At 42.2% G+C, this 13,479-nt stretch overlaps 2 protein-coding genes across 2 annotated transcripts; both read right to left on the reverse strand.

Moving 5' to 3' along the window:
- Positions 1–2,120: 2,120 nt before the first annotated feature.
- On the reverse strand, positions 2,121–2,564 carry LOC147992250 (uncharacterized). The gene has a single exon (XM_087538977.1). The coding sequence runs from the start codon at positions 2,562–2,564 to the stop codon at positions 2,121–2,123; it is 444 nt and encodes a 147-aa protein (XP_087395103.1).
- A 9,899-nt stretch (positions 2,565–12,463) lies between these two features.
- On the reverse strand, positions 12,464–13,270 carry LOC147992251 (uncharacterized). The gene has a single exon (XM_087538978.1). It carries the CDS (start codon positions 13,268–13,270, stop codon positions 12,464–12,466), a length of 807 nt encoding a protein of 268 aa, XP_087395104.1.
- Positions 13,271–13,479: the final 209 nt, after the last annotated feature.

Genomic DNA, 13,479 nt, shown 5'->3' on the forward strand with positions numbered 1-13,479 from the left:
GCAAGAAGCACGCGCGGACGAGGGAGGGGGTTTGGGTTGGCCAGGGCGATCAGACGCGGACTTGGCAACGGCCCGGACGCCTGCAAAGCCCCCCACATTTGTCTCCGATTTATGGGAAAAACACATCCGGACCGTCGAGCGGACCAATAAAGGCCCGCGTTGAATGGCTTCCGTGGTCCGGACATATGCGGGCGATTTGGGGGTCAGGCGCTGGAGATGCCCTAACTACCTAACAACACGTTTTATTCCTAAAGGTGCAATATTTTAAAATAAATAACTGTCTGATAAACCACATCACATTCTTAATTGATCTTGAATGACGAAAATTCTCTATCTGATAAAGCAGAACTCTCTCAAACTTTGTTTTCCCTCGCTGATACGATTTTTGTTCCAACATGGTTTGTGAGTGTAGATAAACGATAAAAAGACATTGTACAAAAATTACATGACAATAGAGTTCCCCTTATTATTACATTTATAATGCTTCATCTGCCACGGGTCAACAATGAAAGAAAAACAAACAGGGTAATGGGAAGGCTAGTGACGACCTCAATCAAACTCAAGCTGGTCTCAAGTATTACAATTGCAGCTCAAACTAAGTGGACTCTCATCATCCAAATTATAGGAATGTTGGTAGGCTTCAGCACAATAACACGTTATGCCAAACCCGTAGAAACCAAACTGCAATGTTTCGTCACCAAATTGTACTATTACGAGAACAACATTTTTCATTATTCAGTAAGTCAGGAAAACAACTACGCATATACATCAGAGATCGGGAGTCGAAAGCTGCGAAGCCTGGCCTCTCATCTCCTCATCAGAGTCTGCAGGGCGAAGTGCTTGCTCTTCTCCTCATCTCTCTACTAAATCCCGATGGACCGGTGCACGACACCGTCCCACTTCCTCGGGGCAAGCTGCTGGACGAGATTGATGGCCTCAACAACCATGTCGGACACGTTGGGCAGACGACGTTAGGTTCTATGGTTGGTCCAGTCGCAGGTTCCTATGTGAGCTTTGGGTGGGTGCCACCATTTGAGCGGGACGAGAAGGCCCTTTTCGGTGGTGGATGGATGGTGGTGTGGCACATCCGACCTTTCCGAGGGCACATCAAGGCACACCATTGTCCTCTACCTGAGTTAAAAGCAGAAAACTACCACATTTGTGGTGATTTGCAGAAGACCACCAAATCGACAATCCGTTGCAAAAATCGCTGGGTTCGCACTAAACTTATTGCAGAAAGCACTGATCAGGTGATTTGGCCCATTTAACCACTTTCTGACAGGTAGGGCCAATTTGTAAGGACTTGACAAAATAATTACATACACACCCTTGAATCCAAAAAAAGCATGCAATCAACCCCCTGCTCCCAACCCCCTATTCTCGATCCGCTCGAGAGGAGGCAACAACCGCCTACACTCGCACCCGACCGCACCGCCCCCATCGGCTCCCGTCGCCGCGACCGGAAGCCCACCGTCGGCCACACCTTTCATCATCTCTTCCTCCGTGCCATGCGTCTTCCACGATGCCAGACAGGACCTCCGGCAGAGCTCGCGCCCCTGACCTCCGGTGAGGCGTCGTCCCTCTGCCAGCGATGAGCTGGACGCTCTGAGCCGCCGTGCCCTTCTCCTACCCGACGAGTGCGCGCACCACCTGGATCTGAGGGGCCTCGGCTACCCCGACCTCTGCGGCCAGTCCATGGCATGGACGTCGTTGCTCCTGGACAAGGACGAGAAGCAGGACTGTCACACCCCGATTGAGAATTTGAGGAGGATTTTGATCTAGATCTCACGAACATGAGGGGAAAGTAGGCGCCCGCTAGGGTTTTGTATTACTATAAGATATATGCTTTGAGTAATGAAATGGTCTCATGAATAAACGATGCATTACAAGACGTTGGGTGTGACCTTTATAACTCAGCTGACACTGGGTGATGGCTACAGTGGCGTAGATGAAATGCTACAGGAAACGGACGAAATGGTACAGTGGGACGACGAGCATCGCGAGCCGTACAATTATCGGTTCGAAGGTGAATCTGGGCCAGTTGTTAACTGAAGAAGAGAGACACTTGTTAACTGAAGATGCAGACCTGACAATGCTCCCGTGCGAAATCGAGCTTGTCCTCAAGGAGGTGATCTGTTGAACCAGCGATCAATGGTCGCTTTGAAGAATGCAGGGAATGTCTTCTTCATGAATGCCACGTCTTCCCATGACGCTTCATCAGGTGGCAAGTTTGCCCATTGGACGAGCCACTGGACCACCAGCAGGTTGTTGCGCGGTACCTGGCGAGTCTCCAAAACCAGGACTGGTTCAGTAAGTATCATGCCGTCTGCTCGAACCAGAGGAAGGTTAGTGCAAGGAATAGCTGATTGCCCAATGTGCTTCTTCAACTGGCTGACGTGAAACACCGGGTGGATGTTGGTGCTGTCAGGTAAGAGGAGCTTGTAAGCGACTCGTCCCACTTTAGCTGTGACACGGAAGGGCCCGTAGTATTTGCTCTGTAGCTTAATGTGAGAGCGCGCGCCGAAAGAATTCAGATGGTAGGGTTGCATCTTGAGATATACCATGTCACCTACTTCTAGTACTCTCAGTGCGTTTACGATCTGCGTACTTCTTCATGCGTGCTTGAGCTGCAGTTAAGTTGGTTTTTAGGTGCTGGAGTAGTGCATCTCTGTCAGTGAATAACTGCTGAGCTTCTGTTGTCAGGTTATCCGGCAGAATGTTCTCGCAAATATTGAGAGGTGGGTATCCATAGGCTGCTTCGAACAGTGTTTCTGTAGAGAGGAATGGTATGAGGTGTTGTACCAGTACTCTGCCATGGATAGATGTTGTGCCCACTTCTTGGGCTGAGTTGATGTCAGGCATCGCAGGTAGTTTTCAATGCATCGGTTCACGCGCTCCGTTTGGCCATCCGACTGCGGGTGGTATGCAGAACTGTAGCGCAGTTCAGTGCCCATCCCCTTAAACATGTCTTGCCAGATTTGACTGATAAAAATGCAGTCAGAGACAATGGATAGTGGAGGGCCATGTAGTTTCAGTACATTGTCGATGAATGCAGTGGCCACTGTGTGGGCAGTATATGGATGAGAGAGAGGGATAAAGTGAGCAAACTTGGATAATCTGTCAACCACCACAAATATGACATCCTTTCCCTGAGATTTAGGCAGGCCCTCGATGAAATCCATACTGATGTGTGTCCAAACCATATCAGGAAGTGGAAGGGGATCTAAATACCCAGGGTAAGGGCAATTTTCTCCCTTGTTCTTCTGACAGATAAGGCATTCAGAGACAAACTTGTCCACCTCTTGCTTGAGACCTGACCAGTAGAAGATTTGCTTGATTCTGTGATATGTAGCTTCCATACCTGAGTGGCCTCCCAAAGCAGAAGCATGAAGTGCAGCCAGAAGTTTCTTTCTCAAAGATAAATCCTTGCCCACATAAATTCTTCCTTTGTGTCTGATAATGCCAGAATGCAGAGTGTTTTGGTTCACTGAATGGTCAGGGGACAACAGGAGCTTTTCCAGGAGAGATTGGCAAGTGCCGTCATTGGCATAGGACTTTTCTACTGCAGAAATCCACTGTGGAGTGACCAGGGAAATAGCCAAGAGTGAGGTTTTTCTAGATAGGGCATCAGCAACAATGTTTTCCTTGCCCTTTTTGTACTGCAGAGTAAAGTTAAACTCTAGGAGCTTCAACATCAGTTTGTGTTGTATGCTGGTGTTCCTTTTGATTTGTCATAAATTGCAGACTCTGGTGGTCTGTTTTTATGATGAGATCATTGCCCAGGAAGTAGTGCCTCCATTTCTTTAAAGCAGCCAGAATTGCTAGTGCTTCCTTCTCATAAGTGGACAGGGCAGCATTCTTTGGACAGAGGGAGGAGCTGTAATATGCTATTGGTTTCCCTTGCTGCATCATTACTGCTCCTATCCCAGTTCCAGAAGCATCTGTCTCCAGGACAAAGGGCTCAGTAAAATTTGGTAGGGCTAGCACTGGGGCATTAGTCACTACTTGTTTCAACTATTGGAAAGCACTAGTTTGTTCGTCAGTCTAGGAGAAACTGTCTTTCTTGAGCACATCATGCAAAGGTCTGGCTATGGATCCAAAGTTCTTGAAAAATCTTCTATAAAGAGGCCCAAGAATCCTCTGAGTTGTTTGGATGTAGTGGGAATGGGCCAGTCAACCACTTCTGCCACTTTAGAGGGATCAGTAGCAACTCCCTCAGCAGAAATAACATGCCCCAAGTAATCCACTTGTGTAACTGCAATTACACACTTGGAGAGTTTGGCATATGATACATCTCCAACGCATCTATAATTTTTGATTGTTCCATCCTATTATATTATCTGTTTTGGATGTTTATGGGCTTTATTAAACACTTTTATATTATTTTTGGGACTAACCTATTAACCCAGGGCCCAGTGCCAGTTTCTGTTTTTTTCCTTGTTTTAGTGTTTCGCATAAAAGGAATATCAAACGGAGTCCAAATGGAATGAAACCTTTGGGAGCGTGATTTTTGGAACGAACGTGATCTAGGAGACTTGGAGTTGAAGTCAAGGAAGCTTCGAGGTGGCCACGAGGCAGGGAGGCGTGCCTGCCCCCCCTGGGCGCGCCCCCACCCTCGTGGGCCCCTCGTGGCTCCCCTGACCGACTTCTTTCACCTATATATATCCATATACCTAAAAACACCGGGGAGCAGAATAGATCGGGAGTTCCGCTGCCAGAAGCCTCCGTAGCCACCGAAAACTAATCTAGACCCATTCTGGCACCCTGCCGAAGGGGGGAATCCCTCTCCGGTGGCCATCTTCATCATCCTGGCGCTCTCCATGACGAGGAGGGAGTAGTTCACCCTCGGGGCTGAGGGTATGTACCAGTAGCTATGTGTTTGATCTCTCTCTCTCTCTCTCTCTCGTGTTCTTGAGGTGGTATGATCTTGATGTATCGCGAGCTTTGCTATTATAGTTGGATCTTATGATGTTTCTCCCCCTCTACTCTATTGTGATGAATTGAGTTTTCCCTTTGAAGTTATCTTATCGGATTGAGTCTTTAAGGATTTGAGAACACTTGATGTATGTCTTGCATGTGCTTATCTGTGGTGACAATGGGATATCACGTGATCCACTTGATGTATGTTTTGGTGATCAACTTACGAGTCCTCTGACCTCGTGAACTTATGCATAGGGGTTGGCACATGTTTTCGTCTTGACTCTCTGGTAGAAACTTTGGGGCACTCTTTGAGGTTCTTTGTGTTGGTTGAATAGATGAATCTGAGATTGTGTGATGCATATCGTATAATTATACCCACAGATACTTGAGGTGACATTGGAGTATCTAGGTGACATTAGGGTTTTGGTTGATTTGTGTCTTAAGGTGTTATTCTAGTACGAACTCTATGATAGATTGAACAGAAAGAATATCTTCGTGTTATTTTACTACGGACTCTTGAATAGATCGATCGGAAAGGATAACTTTGAGGTGGTTACGTACTCTACCATAATATCTTCGTTTGTTCTCCGCTATTAGTGACTTTGGAGTGACTCTTTGTTGCATGTTGAGGGATAGTTATATAATTCAATTATGTTATTATTGTTGAGAGAATTTGCACTAGTGAAATATGAACCCTAGGCCTTGTTTCAAAGCATTGCAATACCGTTTGTGCTCACTTTTATCATTAGTTACCTACTGTTTTTATATTTTCAGATTACAAAAACCTATATCTACCATCCATATTGCACTTGTATCACCATCTCTTCGCCGAACTAGTGCACCTATACAATTTACCATTGTATTGGGTGTGTTGGGGACACAAGAGACTCTTTGTTATTTGGTTGCAGGGTTGCTTGAGAGAGACCATCTTCATCCTACGGCTCCCACGGATTGATAAACCTTAGGTCATCCACTTGAGGGAAATTTGCTACTGTCCTACAAACCTCTGCACTTGGAGGCCCAACAACGTCTACAAGAAGAAGGTTGTGTAGTAGACATCAAGCTCTTTTCTGGCGCCGTTGCCGGGGAGGTTAGTTCTTGAAGGTACATCTTTAGATCTTGCAATCGAACCTTTTTGTTTCTTGTTTTAGCACTAGTTTGGTTTATAAAAGAAAACTACAAAAAACATGGAATTGAGGGTGCCTCATATGCTTCATCTTTTTAATGTCTTCCGTGAAAATAAGGATTCCGATAATTGTGCTCAATTGCTAGAGGAAGAATGCATTAGAATGTTTGGCACTAAATATTTGAATGATGAGCATGATTGCAATGTTGTTAGTATGAATTCTATGAATATCCATGATGCTAATGATATTCAAAGCCACAAGCTTGGGTATGCTATGTTTGATGAAGATGATATTTTTAGTCCCCCAAGTTTTGATGTGCAAATTTATTATGATGAAAACATGCCTCCTATCTATGATGATTATTGTGATGACACGTATGCTATAAAGAATAAAGATAACCATGAAACTTGTCATCATGATTTTAATTTTCATTTGGATTATGCTTCACATGATAGTTATTTTGTTGAGTTTGCTCCCACCACTATTCATGAGAAGAAATTTGCTTATGTGGAGAGTAATAAAAATTCTATGCTTATGCATCATGAAAAGAATGCTTTGTGTGATAGTTATATTGTTAATTCCTTCATGATGCTACTGAAAATTATTATGAGGGAGGAATATATGCTTGTAGGAGTTGCAATAATATCAAGTTTCCTCTCTCTATGTGTTGAAAATCTTGAAGTTATGCTTGTTTTACCTTCTTATGCAAGTTGATTCTTGTTCCCACAAGTTGTTTGCTCACAAAATCCCTATGCATAGGAAGTGGGTTAGACTTAAATGTGCTAGTAATATTCTTCATGATGCTCTCTTTATGTTCCAATTCTTATCTTTTACGTGAGCATCATTGAAATCATCATGCCTAGCTAGGGGCGTTAAACGATAGCGCTTGTTGGGAGGCAACCCAATTTTATTTTTGTTCCTGTTTAGTAATAAATAAATCATCTATCCTCTGTTATGATTGTGTTTTTTATGTTTTAATTAGTGTTTGTGCCAAGTAAAGCCTTTAGGATCTTCTTGGGTGATTGTTATTTGATCTTGCTGTAAAAAATAGAAAGTATGCGCTCACGAGAATAATTTTAATGTTTTACTAGAGAGCGATAAAATACCAATTCCACTTGCAGTCCATTAATAAACAAATTGCCTAGGACTTCCTAATTTCTCAGGATTTTTGGAGTTACAGAAGTATTCGGAACCTACAGATTACTACAGCCTGTTTTGTTTTTGACAGATTCTGTTTTCTATGTGTTGTTTGCTTATTTTGATGAATCTATGAGTAGTATTGGAGGGTATGAACCATAGAAAAGTTTGAATACAGTAGATATTACACCAATATGAATTTATAATGAGTTCACAACAGTACGTAAGTGGTGATTTATTTTCTTATACTAAGAGAGCTTACGAGTTTTCTGATAAGTTTTGTGTTGTGAAGTTTTCAAGTTTTGGATAAAGATTCGATGGACTATGGAATAAGGAGTGGCAAGAGCCTAAGCTTGGGGATGCCCAAGGCACCCCAAGGCAATATTCAAGGACAACCAAGAGCCTAAGCTTGGGGATGCCCCGGAAGGCATCCCCTCTTTCGTCTTCGTTCATTGGTAACTTTACTTGGAGCTATATTTTTATTCATCACAAGATATGTGTTTTGCTTGGAGTGTCAATTTATTTTGTTAGGATTTGCTTGCTGTTATTTAGAACAATGTTTTGCATCTTTTATTTCAATAAAAGTGGCATTGATAGCCTTTACTATGCCTATTTTACAAGTCCACATGTTGCTGTTTGAAAACAGAAAGTTTACCGCTGTTGCAAAAATTCCCTAGAAAAGTCAGAATGTGATAAAATATTGAAACCTTTTGCATAATAAGCTATGATAAATTTACTACAGTGGTAATTTTCTTTCATAATTTTTGGAGGTAGGGGAGTATGGATCTTGCTGCACTCTTTACACACTGTCCTGTTTAGGCAGATTGCTGTTATGTTTGCATATGTTTGCTTCTTTAATGATTCTATTTGAGGATAGGACTACTAAATATGCAGAGGCATTTAGTATGCAATGTTGAATAATAATTTTAGTGATTTGCTACAGTATAGTATGATAAGGTTTTTGCATTGGCTTATACTAACTTATCTCACGAGTCCTTGTTGAGTTTTGTGTGGATGAAGCTTTTGAGATTTAGGGAGACCGTGATATGAGAGGAATTAAGGAGACACAAAAGCTCAAGCTTGGGGATGCCCAAGGCATCCCAAGATAATATTTCAAGAAGTCTCAAGCGTCTAAGCTTGGGGATGCCCCGGTTGGCATCCCACCTTTCTTCTTCAACAACTATCTGTTAGTTTCGGTTGATCCTAAGTTTTTGCTTCTTCACATGATGTTTGCCATTCTTAGAATGTCATTTTACTTTGTTTTGCTTGTTGTTTGAATAAAATATTAAGATCTGAAATTATTAAATGGGAGAGTCTTCACATAGTTGCATAATTATTCAACTACTCATTGATCTTCACTGATATCTTTTGGAGTAGTTTGTCATTTGCTCTAGTGCTTCACTTATATATTTTAGAGCACGGTGGTGGTTTTATTCTATAGAAATAATTAATCTCTCATGCTTCACTTATATTATTTTGAAAGTCCTTTAGAACAGCATGGTAATTTGCTTTTGATATAATAAAAACTTTCATATAAGTGCATTGAATACTAAGAGAAGTTTGATGCATGATAATTGTTTTGAGATACGAAGATAGTGATATTAGAGTTGTGCTAGTTGAGTAATTGTGAATTTGATAAATACTTGTGTTGAAGTTTTCAAGTCCCGTAGCATGCACGTATGGTGACCGTTGTGTAACAAATTTGAAACATGAGGTGTTATTTGATTGTCTTCCTTATGAGTGGCGGTCAGGACGAGCGATGGTCTTTTTCAACCAATCTATCCCCCTAGGAGCATGCGTGTAATGCTCGGTTTTTGATGACTTGTAGATTTTTGAAATAAGTATGTGAGTTCTTTATGACTAATGTTGATTCCATGGATTATACGCACTCTCACCCTTCCATCATTGCTAGCCTCTTCGGTACCGTGCATTGCCCTTTCTCACCTTGAGAGTTGGTGCAAACTTCGCCGGTGCATCCAAACCCCGTGATATGATACACTCTATCACACATGAACCTCCTTATATCTTCCTCAAAACAGCCACCATACCTACCTATTATGGCATTTCCATAGCCATTCCGAGATATATTGCCATGCAACTTTCCACCGTTCCGTTTATTATGACACACTTCATCATTGTCATATTGCCTTGCATGATCATGTAGTTGACATCGTATTTGTGGTAGAGCCACCATGCATAATTTATCATACATGTCACTCTTGATTCATTGCCCATCCCAGTACACCGCCGGAGGCATTCATATAGAGTCATATCTTGTTCTAGTATTGAGTTGTAATCATTGAGTTGTAAATAAATAGAAGTGTGATGATAATAATTAATAGAGCATTGCCCCCCCCCCCCCAAAAGAAAGGCCAACTAAAAAAATGGAAGGCCCAAAAAAAGAAAAATAAAAGAAAATAAAAAGGGGCAATGCTACTATCACTTTTCCACACTTGTGCTTCAAAGTAGCACCATGATCTTTATGATAGAGAGTCTCTTGTTTTGTCACTTTCATATACTAGTGGAAATTTTTCATTATAGAACTTGGCTTGTATATTCCAACAATGGGCCTCCTCAAGTGCCCTAGGTCTTCGTGAGCAAGCAAGTTGGATGCACACCCACTTAGTTTCTTTTGTTGAGCTTTCATACATTTATAGCTCTAGTGCATCCGTTGCATGGCAATCCCTACTCCTTGCATTGACATCAATTGATGGGCATCTCCCTAGCCCATTGATTAGCCGCGTCGATGTGAGACTTTCTCCTTTTTGTCTTCTCCACACAACCCCCTCATTATATTCTATTCCACCCATAGTGCTATATCCATGGTTCATGCTCATGTATTGCGTGAAAGTTGAAAAAAGTTTGAGATTACTAAAGTATGAAACAATTGCTTGGCTTGTCATCGGGGTTGTGCATGATGAGAGCATTCTTGTGTGACGAAAATGGAGCATGACCAAACTATATGATTTTGTAGGGATGAACTTTCTTTGGCCATGTTATTTTGAAAAGACATGATTGCTTAGTTAGTATGCTTGAAGTATTATTATTTTTATGTCAATATTAAACTTTTGTCTTGAATCTTATGGATCTGAACATTCATGCCACAATAAAGAAGATTACATTCATGACTATGTTAGGTAGCATTCCACATCAAAAATTATGTTCTTATCATTTACCTACTCGAGGACGAGCAGGAATTAAGCTTGGGGATGCTTGATACGTCTCCAATATATCTATAATTTTTGATTGTTCCATGCTAGTATATTATCTGTTTTGGATGTTTATGGGATTTATTAAACACTTTTATATTATTTTTGGGACTAACCTATTAACCCAGAGCCCAGTGCCAGTTTCTGTTTTTTCCCTTGTTTCAGTGTTTCGCAGAAAAGGAATATCAAACGGAGTCCAAACGGAATGAAACCTTCGGGAGCGTGATTTTTGGAACGAACGTGATCCAGGAGACTTGGAGTTGAAGTCAAGGAAGCTTCGAGGTGGCCATGAGGCAAGGAGGCGCGCCTGCCCCCCTAGGCACGCCCCACCCTCGTGGGCCTCTCGTGGCCACCCTGACCGACTTTTTTCTCCTATATATATCCATATACCCTAAAAACATCGGGGAGCAGAATAGATCGGGAGTTCCGCTGCCAGAAGCCTCCATAGCCACCGAAAACCAATCTAGACCCGTTCCGGCACCCTGCCGGAGGGGGGAATCCCTCTCCGGTGGCCATCTTCATCATCTCGGCGCTCTCCATAACAAGGAGGGAGTAGTTCACCCTCGGGGCCGAGGGTATGTACCAGTAGCTATGTGTTTGATCTCTCTCTCTCTCTCTTGTGTTCTTGAGGTGGTACGATCTTGATGTATCGCGAGCTTTGCTATTATAGTTGGATCTTATGATGTTTCTCCCCCTCTACTCTCTTGTGATGAATTGAGTTTTCACTTTGAAGTTATTTTATCAGATTGAGTCTTTAAGGATTTGAGAACACTTGATGTATGTCTTGCATGTGCTTATCTGTGGTGACAATGGGATATCACGTGATCCACTTGATGTATGTTTTGGTGATCAACTTGCGAGTTCTGTGACCCCGTGAACTTATGCATAGGGGTTGGCACACGTTTTCGTCTTGACTCTCCGGTAGAAACTTTGGGGCACTCTTTGAGGTTCTTTGTGTTGGTTGAATAGATGAATCTAAGATTGTGTGATGCATATAGTATAATCATACCCACGGATACTTGAGGTGACATTGGAGTATCTAGGTGACATTAGGGTTTTGGTTGATTTGTGTCTTAAGGTGTTATTCTAGTACGAACTCTATGATAGATTGAACAGAAAGAATAGCTTCGTGTTATTTTACTACGGACTCTTGAATAGATCGATCGGAAAGGATAACTTTGAGGTGGTTACGTACCCTACCATAATATCTTCGTTTGTTCTCCGCTATTAGTGACTTTGGAGTGACTCTTTGTTGCATGTTGAGGGATAGTTATATGATCCAATTATATTATTATTGTTGAGAGAACTTGCACTAGTGAAAGTATGAACCCTAGGCCTTGTTTCAAAGCATTGCAATACCGTTTGTGCTCACTTTTATCATTAGTTACCTTGCTGTTTTTATATTTTCAGATTACAAAAACCTATAATTACCATCCATATTGCACCTGTATCACCATCTCTTCGCCTAACTAGTGCACCTATACAATTTACCATTGTATTGGGTGTGTTGGGGACACAAGAGACTCTTTGTTATTTGGTTGCAGGGTTGCTTGAGAGAGACCATCTTCATCCTACGCCTCTCACGGATTGATAAACCTTAGGTCATCCACATGAGGGAAATTTGCTACTGTCCTACAAACCTCTGCACTTGGAGGCCCAACAACATCTACAAGAAGAAGGTTATGTAGTAGACATCAGCATATAACTGATGTTCTTTGAGCAATTATAACACTATTTACAGGTGTTCAATGTGTTCTAACAAGGATTTACTGAATATCATGATATCATCAAAGAAAACCAACGCAAACTTCCTTAAGTATGGTCCAAAGATGATGTTCATGAGGGCTTGGAATGTACCAGGTGCATTAGCAAGCCCAAATGGCATTACTCGGAACTCATAGTGCCCAAAGTATGTTCTAAATGCAGTTTTGGGTATATCATTTTCATCCATTCTCACTTGATGATAACCAGACCTGAGATCCAGCTTAGTGAAGTAAGTTGCTCCATGTAATTAATCCATTAGATCTTCAATTACAGGGATTGGAAACTTGTTTTTCACTGTAGCCCCATTCAGCTTCCTGTAGTCAATGCACATCCTCCAAGTACCATCTTTTTCATTACCAGGATTGCTGGAGAGGAATAGGGACTTTCACTAGCCCTGATTATTTTATCTCTGAGCATTGCATCAATTTTCCTTTCCAATTCATTCTTCTGCATGTGAGGTACTCTATAGGGCCTGGAATTAGGAGGAGTTGCTTTCAGTGGTATTTTGTGATCATGTGATCTTTTAGGGGGCAGACCCTCGGGTTCTTGAAATACTTCAGGGAAATGCTGCAGAACTTCTTCCACAGGTTGTGGAACTGAGTGTTTCTCTGGTTTTGTCATAGTAGTGTCCTTGATAAGTTGTAACACGTAACCGGGAGCTCTTGAGGACAGTAGTTTGTCCACTTCTGCAGCTTCAATTGGAGTGGCTTCAGACAAAGTGTCACAAGCTTTAATTGTGACAGGAGTGCTCTTGTCCTGCATAATTGTGATCTGTCTGGGGTTATAGTGAAAAGCCACAGGGCTGTGCTTGGCCATCCAGTCACTGCCTAACACCATATCATGTCCAGGTAGGTCAAGCACTCTGAATTGCTGGTGGAATTTGGTATGACCTGCAGTAAATGTGATGGAAGGTATATAGGAACCAGACCACAATGTACCACCACCAGCAACTGTAATAGCACGGGTAGTGTTCTTGAGTATAGTGCAAGAGATTGTCAGAGCAAATTTGAGGCTGATAAATGTGGAGTTACTGCCTGAGTCCACTAAAGCAATGCCCTGTTTGCCCCCTATTTGCACCAGAATAGAAATGGTGTTGACATTATCTGATTGCATGGCTTATACAGAAATTTTCATACAATGTTCTTCAGTTTGTGGTTGTTCTTTGACATCCTGTTCATCTAGTTCATCTTTTTCCTTCTGTTGTTCAGTAGGCTCCTCACCTGTTAGAACATTCAGTGCAGGAGCAAGTTTGCACTTATGCCCATGAAACCATGCATCGCCACATCGCCAACACTTGCCAGGTTCTCTGGCTCTTTGGTTGA

The sequence above is a fragment of the Triticum urartu genome, chromosome 1A (genome assembly GCF_056163025.1).
Source record: "Triticum urartu cultivar PI428250 chromosome 1A, HENAU_Tu73, whole genome shotgun sequence".
NCBI lineage: Eukaryota > Viridiplantae > Streptophyta > Magnoliopsida > Poales > Poaceae > Triticum > Triticum urartu.